The sequence below is a fragment of the Hoplias malabaricus genome, chromosome 3 (assembly GCF_029633855.1).
Source record: "Hoplias malabaricus isolate fHopMal1 chromosome 3, fHopMal1.hap1, whole genome shotgun sequence".
NCBI lineage: Eukaryota > Metazoa > Chordata > Actinopteri > Characiformes > Erythrinidae > Hoplias > Hoplias malabaricus.
Window position 1 is genome coordinate 8,824,895 of NC_089802.1, and position 26,915 is coordinate 8,851,809.

General features: G+C 40.0%; 1 protein-coding gene across 1 annotated transcript; it reads right to left on the reverse strand.

Annotated features, from left to right (window-relative positions):
- Positions 1–1,758: 1,758 nt before the first annotated feature.
- Positions 1,759–19,923, reverse strand: glud1b (glutamate dehydrogenase 1b). Its single transcript, XM_066663468.1, has 13 exons — positions 19,381–19,923; positions 15,545–15,625; positions 15,357–15,412; positions 14,284–14,347; positions 12,656–12,750; positions 9,772–9,951; positions 7,922–8,059; positions 7,641–7,778; positions 6,967–7,047; positions 6,587–6,710; positions 5,470–5,561; positions 4,956–5,018; positions 1,759–2,765 (listed from the first exon to the last, which is right to left on the reverse strand). The coding sequence occupies exons 1-13, from the start codon at positions 19,775–19,777 to the stop codon at positions 2,646–2,648; spliced, it is 1,629 nt and encodes a 542-aa protein (XP_066519565.1). The 5' UTR covers positions 19,778–19,923; the 3' UTR covers positions 1,759–2,645.
- Positions 19,924–26,915: the final 6,992 nt, after the last annotated feature.

The window sequence follows — 26,915 nt, forward strand, 5'->3', positions numbered from 1 at the left end:
AACACAGGACTCTGAAAACCAGTCACGGCATTATATCCTGATGATTGCTTTAGAATGATTAGTCACTAATTCATATAGAAATCATTTCTCGCTTAAGAAATAAAATAAGACTGTAGTAAAATAGAGTGCTGAGTGTTGTCCTCCTGTAATAAAGCTGTTTTTCCAGCAGGTATTGGGGAAAAGGTGACCGGTGCGATTAACAAAGCAGCTTCAGACGCTGTTAAAGACAAGGCAGCAGAGCAAGCCATGAACATTGTGAAGAAAAACCTGGGCTGATTTTCTTAATATATCATCTGCACTCCAGTGTCATTATGTCATTTAAAATATGTAATGTACTGTATATAATCTACATCTAAACTGGACTGCAGCAGGGCTTCACAGGTGAACCCTGTTTGATAATATTAAAAACTTAACATTTGATTTTAAATTCTTGGGATCCATTTGTCTTGAGTCTATTCATTTCATTTAAAGAGTGTGTTAACAAAATAATAATAATAAAAAAGCTCATTTTAATGTAAGCAAAACTGTCTCATCAGACTTTGAAATATTACCACCTTTGAATTTGTAGCACTGAAATTAAGCATCTGAATTTTGTTGCTTTTGAATTTAAGTCTTCAGATTTCCACCTCTGAATATTTTACTTCACAATTATGCGTCTGAATATAACTGCTCTTGAATTGAACTCGTGAATTTTCAAGAACACGTTTTCAATCTTATTATTCAAGGTTAATAAATTCAGATAAAAAAATCAAGCTTAAAAAATAATTCAAAAAATATATATCGAAGTTGCTCAAATTCGATGCCAAAATACGAGTTAAAAAATTTCAGAGTACACATCCGGGTCACCAAGAATGAGCAATCGATTCATTAGGATTTTCTATTCCATCTTAAATGGTGCAGTAGTTGCATTAATACCAACACAACTTCCGTACCGTGGAAAAACTACACGTTTAGCTTCCTTCCGCGGATATTATCTCTTTATTTTCAAAGTGTCTCAAAAATATAGAAGGCTCACTAAACACACAATATAACAGCCTATTGATATCCTGAAGATGAAGATATTTTACTGTGGAATCTTTATATAATTGCCCTATAAACATAGGGTGACCAGATCTGAGATGGTGAAAAATAGGACATGTCTCCGGGGGGAGGTGGACGACTAATGACGTGCAGACTGACCAATTAAATGTTTACAGAGAAGGTTATCGACCAATAACGGTAGCCCTACAGTCAGATCGTCCAATCAGAAGATTTTAGGCTACTTCACGCCCCCTTCTCACTCACGCGAACCAATCGGAGTAGAGGAGGGCGGGACTAGTTTGTGAACGAAACGCTTCTTGAAATTCTATGTAAGCTCTAGAAAAACAAAATTCCAAACCTTTGTGAAATTCCGCCCAGACATTTTTTTAAGTCTAAAAAAGAGGCCATGTCTGGGTAAAAGAGGATGTCTGGTCACACTATATAAACATAGGACATGACAGAATGTGTGGAGAAATTGTGCCTTTGGCTTAATTCATTTGACATTATCTCTTTATTCTCAAAGTGTCTCAAAAAATCTGAAAGGCTCATTAAAGACACAATATAACAGACTATTGATATCCTGAAGATGAAGAAATTTGACTGTGGAAATTGTTTTGTAATGGCCCTGTGAATATAGCATCCAAAAGTGGTGATATTTCAAAGTCTGATGAGACAGATTTGCTTCCATAAAAATTTAGAGACCATTTGAAAATGAAGCACAAGGAAACAAACACGTGTTGTCATTTTTATTGTCAATGAAAAGGCAATACAAATTTCTGAATTAAACCTCAAGATGAATGGTTTTGTTCCCACATGAGCTGAGGTCAACTACACATGTAACCAGGGACTTGCCCAATGCATTACTGAGTCAACAGCCTGTGGAGTAATGGCTACAGGACATGAGCTTAAAAATCAGATTCTGTGCGTCTCCCAGGCAAAATACCGAACACTGGACGGTTGGCGGATACAAAATAAATTTTTGGGAAACAACAACAAAAAAAAATCCTTTGAGCATAAAACTCCAGCTCTTGGGGCTAAGGCATCTTTAGTGCTGTCTTTCTGTGGCAACTAGGGTTCTCACAATGTTTGGAACAACGTGGGTTAAAAATAAATTAAACTAAACCTATTTTTCAAAGCTAACAAAGAACAAAATGACTGCAACTTGCTATGATTCAAAGTTGGCTTAATGCAATGCCACTTAAAATCACAGTGAAAGAAACATACAGCAAACAACAGACAATACTGGATAACTGTTCAATGCGAGCTAGGATAGGACCACATTAGTTAACGATGTATGGATAACACAGAATAACATCATAACAGCATGAAGTACTGCAAAAAAAAAAACAATGCTGCCAATTAGTTTCAAGACTGAAGGCTACATCTTTTACAGTACAGTGGAATATAGAAATACAGCCTCAGAACGGAACAAACTCGGTGGTAACATGTCTTGGGGCTGTGTGAATCTAGGAGGAGGTAATAATCTAGTGCGGAGACAGTATGGGCTTCTGTTCTTTGTAAACACCTGATATGTTCAAAAGGCTGTGGTACTAAGAGGCAAAGATTGGGCACAGGGTGGAAATAGAGGGGAAGGGAAGTTTGGCAGAGGTAAGAGGGGGGTGGATTTATGTGAAGGTCAGGCCAGCCTCATTGTACACCTTGAACACCTTCTCAATGGCATTGACATAGGCTGCTGTTCTCAGGTCCAAGCCCAGGTTGTACTTGTTGGCTGTGCGCATAATTTGCTGAAAAAACAACAACAACAAAAAAGATTATCTCCACAAGAAGCCTACAACCCTCTCCAGCATCTGTCCTGCATTGCATACTAAACATTTGGGAACCTAAGTGGTAATGTAGTACGTAGAAACACTGAGCCAGACGTCAGGATAGCGACTATTTCTAAGTAGGGATCGTAAAGTATAAGATCATTTTCTGGGTGTGTATATAGAAGGTAAAGAGAGGTTTTTCTCGTTGTGCTGAAGAAAACGCCTGAAGCTAAGGCAGTGCCACAGTCAATTATTACTTCAAGCACAAAAACTACACCAGCACATCCTGACACTCTTATAACGCAATTAAGGTTGAAAATAAAGCTGCACAACCATGTTGTGCTTCAGGATATTTGAGAGAAAGTGGACTGCAGTGATGCTAAAGCCATGCTTTAAACTTGTACCATGATAAAAATAATATGAATGAATGTCATCATGTGGCTGTAATACACAGCAACAGAATACAACAGTCAAATACACTAATATTCAATAAATAATGTAGTTAATTATAAATAATCATAGTAACATAGTAATGTAGTTTGTTAACTATATAGACTGTGGGTGTCTAGAGAGACATAATTATTATTAACTTGTAAAACAGAATTCAATTCATTTGTACGTTCTGAGTTCAATTCCCGCCCCGGGCTGTTCTTTGTGGCGTTTACAAGTTCTCCCTGTGCTTGCATGGGTTTCCTCCGGGTTGCACGTAAGGTTGATCGGTCCCTCTAAATTGCCCATAGGTGTGAATGTGTGCGAGAGTGTGTGTCTGCTGACAAGAGATTGGGACGCTCAAGTCAGTTTATCTACTCCCATAGAGCACCATGAGTACGGTGAAGCAATGACAGCGATGTATGTGTACAGTCTTTAAATAAATAACTGTCCTTTATCATCTCTTGCCATGTTTAGATAAAGAATAAGAACATAGTCTGAACCTTGTATGTACAGTCAAATTAGATACTGTCTGAAGATCTTGCTTTTACACACTCCATATGAATGTGTGTGTACAGTTCATTGAACACAATTTATTACGATGCAATAAATCATCCTTTAGCTCTGACTCCAAAAAAACAACACTGTTATAGCTGTTTAGCTCCAAGTGTCTTCCTGCACTGAGTGGCTGTCTGAGGGTTAAATTATTATTCTTTCACACAGGAGTTAAAGACTAAGCACCAGTGATATGAAAGTGTTAAACAAATAAATAGAGTGGAATTTGAGTTCCTAACTAGTGTTTATTGATAGTCAGAAAACATGTTATTTCTTACTAATTCAAGGAATAAGGTTTAAAAGACCGTTGACCCCCCCCCCCCAACGGTGTTCGGAAACTCTAATAGGCGTCTTGCCTGTGACGTAGATGGTGGACAACAACTCTAGAAGCTGCACTTAATTTAATGCAAAATGACGAAAAGGTGTGTTGTTTTTGGCTGCAATCATTCAATGTACAGTGGGACATCTGTGCACAAATGGCCCAAAGATCCCAAAATATCCAGAAAATGGACTAAATTTGTCAACTTTAAACGGGCACTTTGGAAAGGACCGTCCGCTCCCTCCGTTATCTGTAGCTCATTTCACTGGCGCTTTTCCAACAATATGGGCATGTAAGGACACCAACGAAAGGTGTTCAAGAGCCTCTGTAACATGGAGGTAAACAGGGTAAGGACACTCACTTCGCCTGTTTTAGTTGGTGTTAGTTAACGTTAGCTTGACTCGCTAAACTCGGTGCTCAGATTATACTCGGCTACGTAGCTGCATTACGGAGGTTTATAGTGTCGGATGAATTCGAGTTCGACTTCGATCACATTTACAAGAATAACGGTACCTCTACATTTGAGTTTAGCTTATTGCTAGGCTACTGTCATGAATAATGTTGGTTATTTAGCTAGATACTGTCATAACAGTCAGTCATAACGGTGTCTTACCGCGGCGTTGTTCCGCTGTTGTCCACCAGTGACGTCACGGTTGCGTTCAAGAATTTCCGTAGCGAGCTCGGGTTTTTCCGTCAATTTAATAAAATTGTCAGTTTTAAAGCAAATTAAGTTGCTATTTTCATTTTAACTCATACTTATATATGTCAGTGACTAAAATAATGTGAAATATTCATGGAGGTCCATTAAGGGGTGCTTAGCCTTTAAGTTTTTTAAATGAAAAAAATTTCCAAGCACAGTAACTTACCCTTGCTGATCTCTCCATAGTGTAGGCAAGACCAGAGTGCACAATATCCTTCTCTGAAGCACCCTATACATTACAGGAGAGGCATATTAAGGCTTAACCAGTTTATTAAAGTCACTGGACAGTATTTTTCCACTTTACACAAAATGTTATTTCAGCAAAAATATGGCATGGGATTATCTATAAAACTCTTTGGAATTTGTATGTGACTTTCTTATATTGCATATTCATTAATTCAAACTGATACGTAGAATTGATTTGCTAACATAGCTTTGAAACTAGTTAGGATTAGAATTGGTGTAACAATGAAAAAGTGCATGAATGAAAATGAATTCCACTTTTGCAAAAGAACAAATCAAAAAAATCTTAATTATCAAGTGTCTGCTCTGCTACACATTCTGCAGTTATTCTACTGAGGCCCAATTTTTATGATATGCACCAAAGCCGATAATTGATCATTGTTCTCCCTTATTTCCATCTTTACCCTCACACTCACACACACACCCCAAATACTTACAGCCACTCTGGCCTGGAATTCTGCAGTAGGAACCACAGGGATAGGGCCTCCTTGCTTTCCAAATTTCCTCTCAAGACTTTCCTGCACAGACACTGAAAGACAGAAATAAAAAAATTAGTGAAATGTAGAGAATGATATCTCTGCTACTCAAGCGTATTTAGCCATAAGACACTCCTCAACATTGCAATTGTGACCAAAAAAGGAAAATTAGAGAATTATGGAAATCACAAGATTAAAAGTTAATTATAAGCAAATGAATAAAAAAATATATAAAAACAAAATATTTTGTTTCCTTTTTTTTTTATAATTTGAGGCTCCTGTGATTTCCATAATTCCAAGGCTTTTCCTTCTTGGTGTTGCAGTTTCAATGATGAGGAATAAGTGTTTTTACATTAGTTACTAAGGTCATGGCAAGAGGAAAATATACAATAAACACATCTGCAGAAATTCTCTTCATAATTTTCTGTATGTTTCTGTATATTTTCTTTATTCTTTTATCTTGTCTTTGTACTGAATAAGAAAATGTAACAGTCACAGAGTCTGTTTTTAACTTATTTTTGTTCTAATGATCTTTTTATTTTCATATTCTACCTTTAAAGAGAGAAGAAGCACGAGAGAGAGAGAGAGAGAGAGAGAGAGAGAGAGAGAGAGACAGGACTAATTGGAAGTATGTGTCTGAGCGATGAGGCATCGTGTGACCTTGTCCACAAAGAGCACAAACAATAAGGGGAGGAGAGGAATGTTTATACTGCTGCAGGGAATAACGCCACACCTTGTTCACCCTGCTGATCATCAAACATCGCACTGACCAAAACACAGAGGAAGAGCTTGAGCATGTGCAAAGCAAATGTGAAAAGATGATAAATGCTTAGCAAACATTTGTGTTTCGTTGAATATTTGTGTTAAATGAATTAAGCCCCTGGGTTCTTTATTACGTTTCTGGTAAAGGAACGTCTTTGAGTAAATTACTGAAAATGTAGGTTTTCCAAAGCACATGTTTTAATAAGACTTTCAGGGAAACAGTGAGGTTTATAGAATAACAGAACCACAGTTAATACGGTACCTCACTGTGGGGTATTTAGGGGGAGACAGCATGAAGCATTCTCGCAAAACTTACTCAGCAGGTGATAGTTGGAATCCCTCTCGTACTTAAATGTCAGACGGCCATAACTGACATGGTTCAGATTCTTTAGCCACTCAAAGTAGGACACAGTCACACCACCAGCGTTCAGGTACATGTCCTGTAAACAGAGGTGCGGGGATCTCATACAGTCAGAAAACAGGAGTGTCTGAGAACTGTTACAACATCGTTCTGAAACAGCAAAGGCTCAGATCAACTGAGAGCAGTAGCATTGTACACTAAACGTCAAAAGAACAAAAGCATTCACATTGGTTCACTACTGTACAAACGTTTTCTGACTTTTCCTAACACTAGTTTATTTACACATACTGTGGCATGTGCATGTGATGAATACAAAAGAAGCTAGGCTCTCTTACCGGGATAACCATGATGTTCCTTTCCAGGAAGATTTTGTCAGCATCAGGTGTGGTTGGTCCGTTTGCGCCCTCAGCAATAATCTAATGTTCATAAAATACACAATAGAAAGTACTAAGCAGAGCAGAGAAACAAGTCGTTACAAATATTATTCCCCAGGTAGCTACACTTCATAGACGCACCAGGAAACTTACGGAGGATAATAAGAGTAACCCTGGCCTTTGTGAAACTCTGAATCAGACTCTGTTAATTGCATTTTGCCGTAGTGATAGAGATAAGTTCAGAAAAGTTTGCTGAAGTGCCGGTTTTTGGATGGTGTGCTGCTGGGTGTCAGTAGGATTAATGGGTCTCATTTAACTAACATTACAGCAGAAAGATCTCGTTTAGATCTACAGCCTCTCTTTAAAAAGCTGGCATTCAGAGTAACTCACTGACAGTTGTACTTTTCAAGAAAAGAATAGTCTGAGATAGGGTGCGTCAGGTTACTTTCCACCTTGAATGCCCCACCAGAAGTACGTATTTTGCTGTTGTGTAACAGGCTTACATAAGTTGGTAGACTGAGGCAGTTATAACTGGGTAGAACATTGCTTCAGTTCAGAGATCTCAAGCATTGCCTGGATCCCTTTTACGTGTATCATTTTTCTTAGGTGTAAAACTGTTAACAGCTAATGCTAACCTTGGCTTTGATGTTGTGAGCATTCTTCCTGGTCAGTTGCTTCTCTCCTGCAGCAGGGATAAGGATGTCACAATCAGCTTCTATAATGCTCCCTTCATAAGCCTGAGCGTTAGGGAAGCCCACAATAGTGCCATGTTGCTGTGAAAAATAAGTTCAATGAGTTTACAGTTTGTACAGAAAAGGTACATGTTCAATTTCTCACACTAAACTTATACTTCAAGCCTTTCCACATTTTTTTAGAGGTTATTCTTTGTCGAATGACAACTTAATTCTCTTCTCACCAGTTTGTAATCCTCCAGTTCCTTGGGGTCAATGCCATTGGGGTTATAAATGCTTCCATCAATTTCAGCAATACCCACACACTTTGCACCATAACGGTGGAGGTAACGCATGGAATGCAAGCCCACGTTTCCAAAACCCTGCAACACAGGATATGTCCTTAAATACAATTAATCAGAAAAAAAAAAAACCTCTGCTGAACATTCCATAAAAAGCAGGTTTATACAGAGGAACACACACAGGGAAACGACTACTGACTGTTACTACAAGCTGGAATTGACGTGTCAAGGACTTGGAGCATTTAAAAAAGTAGTTCCAGATACACAAACCAACGAGTTAAACAGAACAGAAAACATATTTAAAAGTCATTTTGCTTGCAATCCTACACCACCACCACCACATGAAATGGTCTCTGCTGCCCCCATGCCATCTAAAAGAGCTATAGCAACCTTCCAACACAGGCTTTCAAACATGTCTTTAATACACAAGGATATCTAGGCCTAATCTCACATTTTGTTACACTTTCTTCATCAAGAACAGATGAAGAGCCCCCTCTCGTCACAAAATAAATCACAAAGAAAATTGAATTTCAGGAGGCAGTAATCCCTAGAGGACTAGAGGATCCAGATCAGACACTGTGTAAATTAATTAGACTCAGCATAGCCTGGGATTTCTTCTTCACATCAGAGTCCTCAGCATATTGATAAGGAGAGGCTTTGGCTCCACTGCAATTAGGAATGGACGTCAATGAGAAAGAAAATAAAAAAATCTGCCACTAGTGCACCATGACACTTAATCTTGAGAAATGACTTCAGCTGAGGGAGAATCCTCAAAGATGCCCACTCCTCTATTAGAGATGATTGAAGGCAGGGAGGAGGAAGCAGCAGGTCTTGGAACACATTTTCCAGAAGGAACTGAGACCTTTATTCGATGCTGACTTTTAACTCCCTCTTCCTCTTTAAAGCCAGAGTCCATAACAGGAAAAGAGAACCACTCAACACTCAAATAAAAGCTGGCTTACACCATGAAGCTGGCTTTCTGACTTCAGCAAAACCTTTTATAGACAAGATATGGGTAAATGCCTCACACAGCTCAAATATTGTCTGCTGTACTTTACCAAACAGTGAAGTGTACATTTGTTTATTTAGATTCACATTTACATTAAGGCCACACCAGAATCAAGGCCTCCTGGTGCTTCTTACAGTGCATGGTACCTACTGCCTTTTATACTTTTCCATTGGGCCCTTACAGAGCGCTGATTGGCCAGAGAAGCTTGTTAATCATGATGAAAATCAGACCTTCAGCACAAACCAGGCATTTGTTAAAACCTTCAAGCTACAATAGCGATCATACTTGTTTTATCCAACTTACAATGGCAGCTGATAAAATTACGATGAGGTTTTTTTTAAAGGAGTTGAAATGTTCGACGTATTGGTGGCAGATGGAATAATCCACCAGATATGGACTTAACAATAAGGAACATAAAAATACTGATCTGTCTGAACTGATGTGCGGAGCTGTGTTCAGGCGCCGTTGTTGTGGTTTCCAAAAACGGTGGTTCCCATTAGAGACAGTGTTTTTGAGATTTCACATGCTACATTTCAGGGGGTGAACTGCTACAATGGAAAACCTACTGAGTACTGAATGCGAGTAGAGTCGAGTAGAGTAAGTACCATTTAGTGAAAAAGCACCATTTGTGACCTTACTGCAACAGGGTTAAAATAAAAAAAACAGGGTTTGAAAATACATCCAACAAACTCAGAGTGCTGAAATATGAGAGCCTTTCCTATTGTCAGAATCTGAAGGATTCAAACTTAAGCTAATTTGGAATAATCAATGAAATGGATGCTACCTGAATGACGAAGGTCTTGTCCGCGAAGCCAGGGGTCAGGCCAAGCTTGCTCATGTAAGATGCTTCATTAATGAAGTTCTCAATGCCGTGGAAGACTCCTCGACCAGTGGCTGAAATTCTGCCGTGGATGCCGCCCTGGCTGATGGGTTTCCCTGTCACACATGCGTGTGCGTTGATGTCCTATACAAAGATATACGTGACACACAAACAACACAAACACAAAAAAAAAAAAGCAGCAGCCATGTTAGTGTCCATGTTTTTGAGTCTCAGGGCTTCGATTAAAAACATAGAACCTATTAAATATAACCCAATGTACTGTTGTATAGATGAGTATTACACAAATACTATACATTTAGCACACACTGGAGAGGGAAACCCATCATGCAACTGTGCACACAATGCTATAGACTGGAGGTGGGCAATATATTAATAAATTACAGTTAGTGATTAGTGAACATTAGGAAAAACGTTTTTTTTTTTATTCAAATGCAGGGCCTAATCATAAAACATTTTTGCAAAATTACCCACCCTCACTATAGATGTTTGGGTTGTTGAGGTACACATACATGCATGTTGAAAAAAGAGACAGGCCTAATGCACGTGAGTCAACTTCAGCTGTATCACTGCAGTCCATGCTGCCTTACTTTCTCTCCCTTCATCTAAATCTACTTCTAAATCTACAACTCGTTCTATTCAAAACAGAAAGGACTATTGATGGAGTGGGACATAGACATGGACTAGCTGGACACAATAACAACACCCAGAAGTCCAGAGACGTAGAAAAAGGAACGGACATGTGTGGGACAGCAGGATGTGGTTGGACAAAGGACTGTCCACAGGGGGCAAGGTTACTCCCGGAGTAATAAAGTGTATTTTGAAAGAGTCTGTTCACGTGAGGTAGTGCAGGGGAAGGGGAGAGATAAGAGGAGAGGACATGTACTCACAGCAGACTCACTGCAGCAGGGGGACCAGAGAGGACATGGGTTATGCAGGGGAAGGACAAGCTCACAGCAAAACAACTGCAGCACCTGAACTCAACCTTACACCTGGAGGACAGTGTCTTGCTAAATATATTCTACTTCTATAAATATGCATATCACTGAGAATAAGTCCTGCCCAGGGTGTAGAATGGGTTATACAGGACATATCAGTAGCACTTTAATGGGCTGCGTTCAGAAAATCCACATGACAGAAACTTTTCAAACAGTCAGTTTTTTATATACAGAATATTGCTCAAAATAATCATGTGATGCAACAAAATAAAGACTTAAGCTTGTGGACACAAAGAATCTGTCCATCCATCTATCATTTCAATTTATTTTTACCATGTCCGTGTCTATTTACTCTGTATCTAGTTTTATCATGTATACTTTCATGTATGTTTGTGGTCCACTTCAATGCACACGCTCAGTTGGAGGGCAAGGTCTAATGTCCTCAGTCAAACCTATTAACTGCAACCCACTCAGATACTTATTTCAAAAGAATCATCAATCATTTACTTCTCACCTGCAGAGAAACATCAGTGTCTCTCTCTGCCATTTTAAATAAAAGGACCAAGGCAGTTATTCCATCTTGAGAAGAAACACTCTGCCAAAGACTAAGTCTCAGACAGCCCTCCACAAATCTGTTCTTTGAAAACAGGAAACCTCAGTAACCTAGTAACTTTCAAAAATAAATAAATGCATAAGGAGCCTGAAAACAGGCTTATCAGACAGTGACTATGAATAAACTATCAATGTCCGTTTTGAATATACTCAATCTCAACATAACACTATTACATTCTATACTACAGATCATTTCACTCCTTTCTGGGACTACATTGGAGCACCTCAAATGTGAGAATACTCAGTATACACACAGCCTGTCTGATCAAACAACGATAACACACTAAAATGTATCAGCAATAAGGAGAGCTGCATTCTGCAGACAGCTTGCTCATGCTGGGAACATTGTGTTCAGCCACTGAGGCAAAGGGATGGGAATAATGGCAAATTCTCTCATTAGACACTCTTAGAACGGAGAGTGCATTGCAAAACATGATTTAGATTTAGTGTTAGTGCTGAAGTGAACAGTTAACTTTCTGAACACATACATATCCTCAACTAGAAACGATGAGAGAGAACCACACAGAAAACCTAACTACATGTCAGATAAAGAAAGAAAGAAAGAAAGAAAGAAAGAATAGTTTCCCAAGTTGCCATGGCAGCAGTACTTGTTGTGCATAAATAGTGAGCTTTTGAGGAGAGCAATGATCCTTAACTAACAACTCAAAACACAAAGATGGCCACAGAAAACGCTACAGAAAGAATTTCATAATTCTTTTATAAAGCAAGTGTAACATGTGCCAGTGAAGTGGTTTTCTGTATTAATGGTGCGCTACTCGTCCCACATCTACGCAATACCTTATTGTGGTCAGGAGGAGATCAGAGTGACTTCAGCAGTGTTTGAGATTATAGACCAGAGGGCAGACTAAGCCTCTTCAGATTGTGCCAGCTGCTGTAGCCTGACTACAATATCTTTCAATGCGCAAGATGAGTTCCTCCCAATATTTCAATAAAAATAATAAATATATTAAAAAATAAAATAAAAAACCAATTACCAGCCTATGCACTTGTTTAAAAATAATAATTTTTCATCCAGGAACAAAAATATATATAAGTAGTTGTCATCAACAAAAGCAAATACTGCAGAGCCTTCCACAGATATGCCTTGTTATCACAGAAAAACAAATATAGACTGAAGCTTATTATGCGGTTTATCAGAATCACTAATCGCATGGAGACAAGAATGTTTGTAGGGCTTGTTGCAAAAACACCCTTAACAAAAGACTATTTCTGCTTTCATAATCTCAGAAGTGTGGACTTACTAACACTCAACCACTTACAGCGTGGGCAATAGTGTTAGCGTAAGTGTCAGCGATCCAAGACATCTCCCTCTCACCAGTGCTCATGTCAGGGGCAGGTACATCAATGCCAGGGCCTAAGGAGAGGGAAAGAGAATGGGGATTTACTATGACATATTATAAACCCCATAAGAGCAGCAGAGGTGCCCTGAGTTCTGAATGCAGACACTGGTCACTTTGATCATGTGCATCTACATTGATCACTTAAATTAACTTAAACTAAAATGTGCATGTTGTTGCTTTGTAGTAATATATTCATCACTAACTCTATAAAGGAAAAATATTTTATGTAAGTAGCATATTTACCCCAACTTCCGGACACTTTAATTACAATATTGGAAATCTTAGCTAACTGTAAATAAATAGAAGTACTTTACTCAATCAGGAGTCAAATATGTGTAGATTAATGTCCAAAACTTGCTTGACTTTGAAAGAAAATATGTTTTTAGATAAAAACGCTTTTGTTTAAGTAGGTGCTAATACTGCTAAGATTATTGGTGCCCCCTAACTGAGGCCACCTCCCCTGCTTGTGACAGTCAAACGAGACAGTCGCTACCACATTCAGTGGTTTTGAGAGGTTCACAATGAGATTACGTTTGTCCTGTGTTGGTATCCGTACTCTATATTTAAGGATTACAGTGGCGGTAGATTTTCCCCTCAGAGAAAAGCAAGCTAACCGCTAAGCTAACTTTTACACTGAGGGAAATATCTGTCGCGAAATGGAAGTGTGTTGTGTTCCACATGCAGTTTTGCACACAAAGAATTACAACACAGTTAGAGATACTTAAATATTGTTTAGATGTGTGATTTCTTGCAAGACTGATGTTTAAATGCCCTACTAGGGCTTGATTTTATGTTTTATGGTTTTACCCAATGCGATTGGCAAACAGAGAGAGCGGAATTGCACCATAAACATAAACACCCGAGTGATAGACTGACCAATTCCAATCTCTTCCTACACTTATCCACTATAATATTTATCATCTTAAAGATCTCCAGCACACAATGTATAATAATCCATGAGTATCTGTGCTACTATCCACAGGGTTCTGATTAAGCAGGCTGGAACTGATTCTTCAGGACCTTTTGTTTGAGTGCTCATTTCTACCATGAGGACAAAAAGAGCCCCTTTTCCCCAGTAACCCCACTCTATTCACTTTGACTGCAGGCTGGCATGTAGCTTCACAGCCTGAATACATTTCTAAACCAGCTCTGTAGGGGGCCAGGAGAAAATGTCTGGTTTTTTTTAAACAGGGAAACAAATGCTTTTCCGGTTTAAATTCATAAACTGGGAGGTGGGAAGTGAACTAAAATATTGGACACTGGTTTTTAATACTACTAACATGGGCATGTTGATGGTACGGTAGGATGTAAGGGTACCATCCATCAGGGCTTGTTTAGGGTGATACAGCCATGTTTACCACAAGGTGAATGAATATCTTTATGAGGGTTGAAGGTTGCTATAAAAGCATATTTAAAGGACAAACCTGGATGTTTAACCAATTTTAAAATATTTAACAGTAATAAATGCACATGAATTATCTCAATAGCAGATAAATAATATTTCTGTCCTTGATTGTTCTAAAAATCAAAGTGTCAATATGACTCACCAATGAATCCCTTTTTGGCTAACTCAATGGTGAATCTTCTGGTGATTTTCTCCAACTCATTGTCCTACACAGAACCAAAAGAAAAATACAAAATACAACACTATATGAGATTAAGTTGTCACAACATACAATTAAATACAAAGTGAACGTACCCCTATCATTGACAGTAATATGATAATAAGCTACCTAAGCTCTGTAAAGGCTGTTAGCACACAAGGGCAGATGACCAAATAGTTAAAGTGCTGAATAATAGCCACACCACCTATAATCAGCAAGTCAGCTATATTTCAGCCTTTTTGAAGCTCTATCCATAAAACTAAAGGAAAGGGAAATCCATGTCTCATATCAGCACTTTTGCTCTGAGGATCTGCCCAGTTTATAGAGTGCAAAACCTCAGTCTGGCCAAAACTAGCCAGGGTAACAGTAATGGAAAAACTATAAACATCTACACTGTTATTGGATGTTTGCTGTTCCTTGCCCCTTCTACCATGTCTTTTAAGTTACTGGATTTCTATGTTACATAAAGCAGTAGAGATTAGAGAAAAAAAAAGTTCTAATTACATATCTTTCTTTACACACTGATCCCTAAAGCGCAGTTTCCCATCAAGTGAGAGGAACAGAGATTAAACTGCATTCATAAGAAGAGGAGAAGGAAATGCATATTGAGTACTGAGCCTCCATGCTTGCAATCTACCAAAACAAATACATGAAGTACAGCCAAATCAGGACACTTTATTATGCATTCAGGAATACAGCCAATCAGGGTGCAGACAAGAAAAGGGGATTCATGCTATGAATTCAGAGTGAAGAGAGAAAGCTTTGCACAATCCAGAGACAGCCTGCAGAAAATTAAAGCAAACTGTAATTTACAAGCGCCCTTTCCCTCTTGGCGCTCTGCAAAATCAATTAATATATGCTATTTGTGGAGCAGAGGAGGCTGAGAGAAGTGATGTGAGTGCTCATTGAAAAAGAAAGCTGCACTCAGAGTGATGTAAAGATCTAGGCAAATCACTGCCACCCTTTCTAAAGAACATGTGTTGTTGTACATGTTTTCCCAGGGGTGTGGTACTCACAGAGTAATTTCTAGGGTTGATTTTGACTCCAGCCTTAGCACCTCCAAATGGCACATCTGTGGAACAATAGTAAGAAGTAAACAACCTCAGAGCAAAGCAGCACCTGAATTTAAATACAAGCTGAACTGGAATAAAGAACCATTGAGCATCACATAATGATACATTGAGGCATATGCACAGTGTCTTACCCACAACAGCACATTTGTAAGTCATCAGTGAGGCCAAGGCTTTGACTTCATCTACAGACACATCCATGCTGTACCGGATACCTGCACAAAAGATACAAGAAAAACTTTACAAGCCCAGCATTATTATGAGGGTCATGTGTTACTGGGTAAATTAGTTTAATCCTGAACTGATAGAGCGGACCCCTGACACATCCTACTGAAGGTTCATTCAAAACTTGATATTATGGATTTTCATTCAATCTGAAAACCTGTATTCAAAAGGAATACCCTATTTGGGGCGTACAAGAATGAACTGGACATGATGCTAATATATTTATACATTCATTCCATAGATTGCTGGGCATCAGCTCATTAACACCCTGTTACAGTGTCAGCTGGACACATGCAATGCTCTGCTATGCTGTAAATATGCACAGAACACAGAATCTCTTTGTGAAAAAGGCATTTGGTAAAGCACAATTGAGTCATCACATAAAAGGTCATCAAGGCAATTCATGTCCGCTGTAACAGGATTCTGCAGCCAGTGCTGCAGCTGAAGTATGATAACTTATGGCTATCTGCCAAAGCTGATTCAACTCAATGCAAAATGCAACCATGATGATGGCTTTAAACTCACAGTGGTCCAGTATTTAAGAGAATGTACATCCGTAGAAAAGAAGTTTACATTATTCACAACATTTATGTTAATATTTTGCTTCTGTAAGGGCCTTTCTTAGTTGGTAATGACACAGTAATCATGGATTAAAATTGACTTAATGATGCTTTAACTGTAATGATGCCTTAGGGGCATTCATTCATTCATTGTCTGTCACCATGGAATCACTGGGCGCCAGGCAGGAACACACCCTGGAGGGGGTGCCAGTCCTTCACAGGGCGACACGCACACTCACACCTACGGACACTTGAGTCACCAACCCACCTACCAACGTGTGTTTTTGGACTGTGGGAGGAAACCCGGAGACGCCTTAGGATATTTAAGCCAAAAAGTTTTTTAAAAAAATGTCACTGATCCTACAAACCAGAAGTACAAAATATGCCATTCTTTTAGGTCAGCACTTCACACGAGCTGGAGATATCCTATGTGTGTGTGTGTGTGTGTGTGTGTGTGCAATGGATTTTCAGTGAGCACTAATTTTCCTCAAGCACACTGAATGCTTAATAAATGTCTTTATTTTGCCTGTGATATAAGCCTAAAATCCACAATAAATTTTCAAAATGCATCAACAAATAGCATCATAAGATGCGGTCTATCCCATTAGTGAAATAAACAAATGGACAAACATGACAGGTAATTAAATATTCTTTATAATCTTGGCATCTGAAACAACATGATTCAGAACAGAGCTCCTGACTATAATACATATTTTTCTCCTGAATAAGAGGCACAGAGCAAACATGATACCTAGAGCCTGTCTCCACTCGTCTTGCACTTCTCCTTGTTGTGTTTTAATGTTGCGAGAGGCATGGGTTTTTGTTCTTATGTGTTTTTTTTTTCCAAGTTACTTTCAGTCAAACCTGACTAACTAGTATATATTCTGACGACTGCATGGTTTGTTCGCTCACATGCATGATGTGTACCACAAAAAAACAAAATGCAGAAATGGTCAAGCAACATATTGTATGTCAGCATATATGTACTGCTAACAGGTTCAAATGCTGCCTTTGCACTTTGTTACTTCTACAAATCCTTGGTCACTAAAGTCAACCTTGGGGCAAAGCTGTTTTTTTTTTTCTACAGATACTCCTTGAATCCCCTGAGTAGTGTCTCTGACAGACACCTAAATGAATTGATCATGAGGCACAACGCCACGCTGAAATATGTAGTACTATGTCCATCTGGCATGTAATACCATTGCCCTTTAGGATTCACAGTAAACAGCTTTTCTCAAAGACTAAAACAATGAGTAAAAACTATAACGTGGCCTGAGCACCAAATGTTTGTATCCGAGACAGGTTTCAGCCCAGTCAGCATGGTCCAAGAAGACTCCAACATCCCAGGACTACAAACCTTATGAGCCATACAGCACTGCACGCTTGCTAACATGTATTTTTGTCGGGCAGCTGACACATAAGAGCATCTGGCCAGTCATTCAGTAAAGGCACCATTCCCCCAACTGCTTCCCACCCATTAAATTCTCCCCATGGATTGGCTACGTCACCCCAACAACCTGTAATGTACCCACAACACATTGCTGTGTCACTCCTCTCATTCTCCATATGCTTCCACTTATGATCAGACATAACATGAGTACAGGAACATCTGAGCAGCATTTATTCCATCCCTCTGCACTACAATCAGTTATTAACAAACTCAGATATGGACATATGGATTTTTTCATGTGTTCATGAAGTGTTTCAAACAGCTCACACATACTGCGAACTCCAGTTCATACCAACATTTATTTTCCTGAGCACATTTCTGTGTATATTAGGGTATGCTTAGGGCATACTTGTAGTTCAGTTGCCTTGAACTAGATAAACAAGAAAATTATCCATTAGGAGTCAGTACAGCAGTTATGCTGCTGTTTTCAATGCACTGTTCTGTCACTATGATTTTTATTGCTTCATACTATGCCTTTTCATCTTGTGTTTGGTTCATTTAGAAGCCTTAGGTTCGTATTTTGTTCCAACCTGAAAAAAACTGCTCAAGAATAATTTTAGAAGCAGACCAAGACCCATCTGTAAGGTCTTCACACTTAACGAACAGCACTAACAGATTATTCCAATGGAAGCTGACAAGTATGAACACACCTATTCTCAGATATACTACACAGAACAAGCGTTAGAAGATAGAATATGGAATAATACAGAACAATAACTAAACATGCAATCTCTGAGCTACATTTACCTGAGATACTTAATTCAATTTTAGCTTTAATTTACCATACACTCTTTCTAGAATGGCTGTACCAGTGCTTGAATTACCAAAAGACTTGCATTCGTAACAATAGCAGAACACCTTTTTTTTGTACTAAATACCAGCATTCCTATAAGTTTCAACAAATAAACAGCCTGTTTAGAGAAGACTATCTATCCGGCTGGTTCTGTGAGGGTACATGTGTCTACAAAATGACTGCCTTTACTCCTACAGCACTACGTTTAAGGTTGTAAGTCAAATAAGTGTCATAAAGTGAAACCATTAAATAATGTCATATAATCAGTCCACACATACACGAGAGTCCACATACACTGGGGAAATGTATTTGTAGTTCACAAATATAAAAACGAAACCCTGCTACGTTTAAATAAAATATAATGCTGCTAGCCAAGTTGCTAACAACTGAGGCAACAACCTCAGATCCTGTCAGCTCTTTCACACTTCTCCAAACTAATTCCTGCTCTGACAGTACATAAATGACTCGGGTTTGTAAAACAACACAGTGCTAGTCTAACTGCCATATAATAATCTCATTTCAGTGACATAAACAGTGCTAGCTTATGACAAGTGAAAGCTAGCTAACGGCTTTCTTGACAGCTACAGCTACAGCGGAGTCTACAGCTCAGTGCAAAAGTTTGGGAACTTCTGGCAAAACATACAGGTTTTAGTTTGTTTCGTTGATTTTCTAAATGCAAATGTGTATTCGTGCTCTACCCAGAACACAAACTCTAATGATAAATTACTGTTTGCTGTAGTCTTAACCGCAGTAAACAGAAATGTCCACAAGGACAGATTTAAGTTCGTTTCTAGTTGAATTTCTGGGAGCTGCTGCAGTATTTCGCCACCTTGCAACGTTCTGGGTCTAATATATGACATTGTAATAGTCTCATGAAAATATCGAACTCGGTGTAAGGGATGCAGAGGGACAGATATCCAGAAGGACAGTGGTGATTCTCACCCCCTTTGCAGGGAGTCCTGTGCTGGCTGTGCTGGGCTCTGTAGCCCTCGATCACCTCCCATTCCCCGTTGTCCCTCTTGATTGGAAACGACACGCTGAGGACGTGGTTGCATGGCTTGATGATGCGCAGGATTCCTCGCACCCTGTGTCGCTTCTGCTCGGGGGACTCCCGGGTCTTCAGGTCCTCCACCAGCTTGTTCTCCACGATGGCGGCGCCGCGGTCGAAGAAGCCTTCCACCATCCGAAAGAAGTTGGGGTCGTCCTCCTTGTCCACGGCATCGCTGTAGTGGCGGACCCGCGGTAGACGCGAGGCGGCCGGCAGCGCGGACTCGACGCATCCCGAGGCCACGGCTCCACCGGCTCCGCGGCTCAGGAGCTCCACAAAACACCGGTACATAGCGGCGAAGAGGACAGGGGCTTACTGGAAGAAAAACAAAACAAAAAGAGACCACAGCGACAACTAGAGAGGTTTATATAAAGGGGACGGTATAGAGAATGGAAGGAGGGGAAACGAAGCCCGTTCAGTGACAGTGCACACACTCCCTCCTCCCCTTCTCTTTAAAAGGCAGCGAGAGGAAGAAAGACACCGCCAAGCGAGGGCGGGGGGGGAGGGTCTGTACCGCTGGGGGTGGAGCCTCACCACAGAAATTACAATACATAAATCGATCAACCATAACATTATGAACACCTCCTTGTTTCTACACTCACTGTCCATCCTCTTTCCTCCATTGGACAGACAGTACAGACAGTAGTCCATCTGTTGCTCTGCATACTTGTTTGCCCCCTTTCATGCTGTCCTTCAGTGATCAGGAGACCCACAGGACCACAGCAGAGCAGGTATGATTTGGTGGTGGATCATTCTCAGTGCTGCAGTGATATGTTTGTATGAGTGGATTAGACACAGCAGTGCTGCTGGAGCTTTTATAACCAGCAGCATGCTGTGGGCAGCATCCACTGATGAAAGACTCTAGGACATACTGTCTCTGACTTTACATCCACAAGGTAGACCAACCCCAGCATGTAGAACAACAGACGGACTGCAATCTGTAACCGTAAGTGCACTTGTAGGTTAACTGAAGCTGATAAAATGGACGAAGAAGAAATAAGTCGGCCATTTTAAAGTTACGGCTAATTGGTGCCAAAAATTAAACATACACTTACAAAAATATAGATTTATATTATTTGAAAGATAGGTTTTCTCTGGCTAGATATGACATAGTGACAAAAGACTGTCCAAACATTGATGTTGTTTCTGTGAACCATGTCTTGTCCACTCTGACTGTATATTTACATTATCCTGTCGGAAGCTCCAATGATGCCCAAGGCCAGGTTTTTCTGCAGACTGATTTTCTACTTCAGAATCTTAAGATATTCTTCTCTTACCATTATATCATTTATTTTGGCAATGTTGCCTGGCACTCTCACACTCTCACACATCCAAAGCATCAGGTTCCACCCATACTTGGTGGTGGGGATGTATTTTAGAGTTAAATGATATTGATTTCAGGGGTCCCAGTCACACAGCTCCAGGGGCCTGGAGGTTGTGGGTTTGATTCCCACTCGGGTGACTTTCTGTGAGGAGTTGGTGTGTTCTCCCCGTGTCTGCCAGGGTTCTTCCGGGTGCTCTGGTTTCCTCCCACAGTCCAAAAACACACGTTGGTAGGTGGATTGGTGACTCAAAAGTGTCCGTAAGTGTGAGTGAATGTGTGAGTGTGTGTTGCTCTGTGAAGGACTGGCGCCCTCTCCAGGGTGTATTCCCCGCCTTGCGCCCAATAATTCCAGGTAGGCTCTGGACCCACCGCGACTCTGAACTGGATAAGCGCTTGAATGATTATTTAAGACCGGTTAGGTAAGTCATGAGTTCTTATTTCTCAATTGTCCTAAGGAAATGTCAAGTAATGAAACTGTGGGATTAATGGCCAGCACAGGCCAAGAGAGCAAAGCACCTTCCGGAAGCATTATGAGCTGACACAGGAACAGTGGTACACCATTTCTTCTGTGCAGTTTTGTTGCACAAACATGTCCTGAAAGGCTCCAGAGTGGCACAGGAATCTAAAACCTTGCCCATGTCATGAGGAGATTGCCAGTTCCATCCCTGATGGAAGCACTCTTATTCATCAGGGGCTGGAGTCATTAAGAACAAAATTGGCCTCACTCTGTCTTTGAGTACAATAGCCATATTTTCCCAATCACAGTGCTCACGGTGCTAATGAGGGCAGACAAATCTGGAGAGTTGACGCTTTCCTGTGGCATGCTAAGCTGTCTGATGATGTTTTTTTTTTAGCTCTCGTTCAAAAAGAGGAGATGGCTGGCTTCACATGTCTCAGAGGAAGCAGGTTTAGGGGAAGGGTTGTGTGGTAGCCCGAGGCACAGAAAAAATGGAAGAAAGGATATAATTATATCATCAGTTGAAATATAAGGAGATGGTATCTACAACAGGATAACAGTCCATAACAAACCTCAAATCTAACCTGAACTACTCTAACAAATTTAGTCTGAACCCTATGGGATTATGCACTAACATCAGTTAATGTCTGTTGATGTCTTGTGGGTGATCTTTTTCAAGCTGTGCATGAAATATGAAATCATTCATTCATTGTCTATAACCACTTATCCAGTTCAGGGTTGCGGTGGGTCTGGAGCCTACTCGGAATCACAGGGCACAAGGAGGGAACACACCCTGAAGCAAGCACTAAAACGAAGTCTTCTAGCTGGCAAGCAAAAGAAAAAAAAATACCTGTGAGACCTGCCAAAGGTATGTGTAAGTGCTGTTAGGTAGAGTGTACATACCATTCACACAAGCCACACTTTTATTCATTCATTATCTATAAGCACTTATCCAGTTCAGGGTCGCAGTGGGTCCAGAGCCTACCTGGAATCATTGGGCGCAAGGCAGGAATACACCCTGGAGGGGGCGCCAGTCCTTCACAGGGCAACACACACTCACACATTCACTCACACCTACGGACACTTTTTTGAATCCCCAATCCACCTACCAACGTGTGTTTTTGGACTCTGGGAGGAAACCGGAGCACCCGGAGGAAACCCACGCGGACAAAGAGAGAACACACCAACTCCTCACAGACAGTCACTCGGAGGAAACACACCACACTCCTCACAGACAGTCACCCAGAGCAGGAATCGAACCCACAACCTCCGGGTCCCTGGAGCTGTGTGATTGCGACACTACCTGCTGCGCCACCGTGCCGCCCAGCCACACTTTTATTTTATTTTTAATTGCGTATATATGTAAAAGTCTTAAACACATTCTTTAAACACATTATTAAAGATCACTGTGATTCATCAGCGTTGTGTTTCTCCTCAGTCTCACAAGCCGTTAACAGGGTACTTACATTTTAATCGGAGGATGTTGGATTTAATCTAGAGAAGGAGTAATCAGCCAGAACTGGTATGAAAGCTACACTTTATACATGGCTCCCATGAGGACAGACTTGACATAGAGACCGTATTTTATATTAATGTTTCTATGCCATTTCTACAAGTCTATTCAATAACCATTGTTTAATGTAAAATAACATTTATAGATTATAGAATACTATTTATACAGACTATTTAGATCAGTATTTATGTTATTATTATGGCATTCATTCATTTTCTGTAACTGCTTATCAAGTTCATGTTTGCATTGGGTCAGGAGCCTTCCCAGTATCACTGAGCACAAGGAGGGATCACACCCTGGAGGGGGCGCCAGTCCTTCACCGGGAGACACACACTCACACCTACGGACACTTTTGAGTCCCTAATCCACATACCAACATGTGTTTTTGGACCGTGGGAGGAAGCACCACGCAGACACAGGGAGAACACACCAACACACCACTCCTCACAGTCACCTGGAGCAGGGCTCGAACCCACAACCCCAGGACCCTGGAGTTGTGTGACAGCGACACTACCTGCTGCGCCAGGTACTTTGTACTTTTATTTGAAAACGGAACGTCACTCATTACCACTAGAAGTTGGATTTGTTTATTGATCCAAACCTGACCTCTACTGCAGTGTTCTGTAGTATCCTCTGTCAGACCATCTCATGTGGGTACGCTTAGTTTCCAGTCATGTTCTAACTAGTGGCTCATAGATAAATCAAGGAAATATTTACAACAGTGAACAGAGAGATAAGAGTAACAGCCTTAAAGCATTTCATGGCTCTGCAGCAGGAATGTGTGATCATTCACACCACCTGTGTCTCACATTCTACAGAGAGTCAATAGTTTTACAGTGCTACAGGCAACAAACATCTTTTTTTTTTCCCCGAATCATATCTATTGGTCCATTCATCACCCAATTTCAAACATTTAAGAGCAGCTGACATTTTCAAAAAAACAATAAAGATGGAGCTACAAGATCTGACCTGCAGGGACAATTTTTTTTCTATTCAAATTTAAGTCAGGTCATTACTTTGAGGCCTTGGGGTCATAAACTAAGACATATTTTTACTCAGTCAAAGTCAGAATGGGGGACAGGTGCTAATTGAATGACATCTTAGAGGTTTACAGATCATGTTATGAGTGCACTGACCCTGGAATTACATTCCCATCAGTTAGTAGTTTGTAGTTAATTATTATTATTATTATTTTGAACTAGAACAAGGCCTGTAATGAAGCATTAGAGCTCACCATGATATGATTGGTTCATGTTCTAAACTGAACACAGCACAACAAACTATCAAGGCAACATTTGATCAATATAACACCACAGAATACCACCCTGACCTTGACTGTTCGGTTACAAATGGTGATATTAATAGTGGTTTCACTGAACATTAGACAGTTATTGCGCCTTGTTTATGCTGAATACACTGATTTTCCGGACTGACCGTACATTGACCCAATGGACTCTGCACAGCAGATAAGATAGGGCCAATTCTATAGAACCTGCTTCCAATGCAGCTTGATCTGGTTGAGGAAATAAGCAAATATTAACTGACATGCTGTAGGGGTGACACGTCATGTAGGTCTACATGAAATGGTGACAAATCATGCAGAAGACAAAATCTTGGAGAATCTCATTGCAGAAGGTTTTTCATCACTTCTCCATTTCAACTCCTGAAATCAGCAAATCAAACTACGTAAACTGTCATTCTGTTCTACAGGTGTCCAACAGAGGATTATGTCTGTGTGGAGAACTAAATCTCATGCAAAATTCAAGTCTTTCAGATTGTCATTTGGTTAGGAACCCACACAGACACACTAGAATTAAGTCAGATTCTACTGCTAATAAATTAACAGGCTTCACACCTTTTCATTCACACTGATAAATCATGAGCAAAGACATCTTAGGGTGTAGCAAGCACTTCCCAGTCCCTTTCATCTCCTCTTAGGGTTAAAGATCATAGTAGCTTATTTGCGTGAAGGCGTAATAGAATCTCACTTTTCTTGGGATTTTCACAGGACAGGGCAGAGGACAAGATAAGAATTAGTTATCAGCAGCACTAGAGTTTTAAAATGAACTCTAAAGACCCCAAATATTGCTTAGATATCAAGTGTCTGAATATTTTTGTGGAAGAATAACAACACTTCCTTAATAATGAACCTATATTTTAATCTAAATGTTTCCTTTATGTCCCCTCCAGGGTGTATTCCCGCCTTGCGCCCAATGATTCCAGGTAGGCTCTGGACCCCCCGCGACCCTAAATTGGATAAGCGGTTACAGATAATGGATGGATGGATGGATGTTTCCTTTATTTAAATTTTTACTTAATTCAATATATGAACTAAGAGATGAGAGCTGCACTTTCCCTGCACTTTCTGCTCATTCATTACCGCTATTAACAGAGGAGAGTCATAAAGATAAACTGACTTTGAGCTGCACCTTGAGCTAATGCTAATGCTTTATGAGCCTAGTCAGTTAGAGCTAGTCAGCCACATGATGAAATAGCTGACCTGGCAATAATAAGAGCATATGTTGATTACACTTTAACATAATGTACTGTATTAAACTAATTTATCATTGATTTATTATACACCTTGTAAATATTTAATTTCTAGTAAAATATGTTGCATTAGAAGAGAAAGGGAAATTGGAAAATACTGCCACAGCTTCAATCGATCTATTCTTGGACTTCTATCTGGTTGCAAATGGAACAAGATGTTTTAATCAAAGTGGGACCATTGCCTAGGCCTTTCTACTCTCAGCTCTGTTGCTCTCCTGCTCAGAAGCATGTCACTATGGGGGAGTGAAGTAATTTATCATGGCCATGTTTCAAAGAGGGGAGTGCAGGATAATCATTGGCTTCTGCACAGACAACACCCACCATGTGGTTGGCTCAGGAGGGAGGTGGGGAGAGTGTAAATTCTGCTGCAGTCACGTGCATGTCGGATGCTCGACCAGTAGGACAGGACAGTTCACGCGGAACGCCCAAGTTCTGCTTCTGAGAATTTCTGCACCAAGTGAATGAAGTGCCTTCCCTGAGCTTTATCCTGGTAAAGTGTTAAAGACGTGTTCCGCTTGTTGAAATATTCAGCACAAAGACTCAGTTAGCCAAAAGCCCATGTGGCACCCAAATTGGTGTCAGTCCTATTAGAGCTAAATCACAATTACAATAGTGTAATGTTCATTTGTAATTTAAATAGATTTATTTTGATGATTTTGATAGATGATAAAAGAAATAAATCAAGAAGTAATAAAAAGGTATTGTTTTTATGGTAACACAACCTAATAAAGAATCATTCAATACCTAAAAAATCATTAGTGATTTTAAAATAAATATGAAATGCTAGCTACAGTGCTAGCTAAGATTAGCATTCAGCATTCACTTGAAATCACAGTTAATAAACATAATAATAGTTATATTCTTTAAAACATGTAAATAAATGGTTTATTCATATTCAGAGTTGAATTCTGGAGGGAAAAATGCAAGGTGACCTCTAGATGACCTCAGAAGGGGCCTAAGGTCAGAGCCTAGCATAAAGCTAAAAGACATAGGCCATAAAAGCACAAGCTTATTTAGTATGTACAATGTAGCTTATATGTGTGTGTGTGTGTGTGTGTGTGTGTGTGTGTGTGTGTGTGTGTGTTGAGGGTTGAAAGAAGAGGGCGGAGTATGTGGGGGGTTGCAGAGGGAACAGGCCCAGGGGTATATATAGGGACATAATGTGATATTCAGGCATCGGGCATGTCACAGACACTATGCTAATTTTGATGGTGGCAGGAAGGTTGTAGTCTTTCCTCCAGCAAACACACCAGTGCCTGTAGGTTCACTAGTTTCCTTCTGCACCAGCTTTTATTTCACCATTAAAAGATACCGTTTACCATCACACAATATCTACATTTTGTACATAAAGATAAAATAAATAATGCTGTGTCTGTATACCATGTGCAAAGCAAATCAGGGGTAAATCCATGATTGCACCAGTGGATACTGAAACTGCAGTCCTGGTTCGACTTTGCATATTGCCTTTGGTTAATGTTTAATATGAATGTCACAACACCAAATATAGAGGTAAATGATAAATGAACAGGCCAGCTGTAACTTGCGTTTCTGGGTTTCCACAGACTAAGCCAAAAGAATTTGGGCC

What these genes read in the sequence shown, in the direction of transcription:
- glud1b (XM_066663468.1), bottom strand. Translation starts at nt 19,777, where the DNA reads ATGTACCGGTGTTTTGTGGAGCTCCTGAGCCGCGGAGCCGGTGGAGCC. An exon ending in ACAAGACCTTCGTCATTCAG is followed by an intron (nt 8,060 to 9,771) that starts GTAGCATCCATT and finishes CCTGTGTTGCAG; the next exon opens with GGTTTTGGAAACGTGGGCTT. An exon ending in TTCCAACTATCACCTGCTGA is followed by an intron (nt 5,562 to 6,586) that starts GTAAGTTTTGCG and finishes TCTGTCTTTCAG; the next exon opens with TGTCTGTGCAGGAAAGTCTT.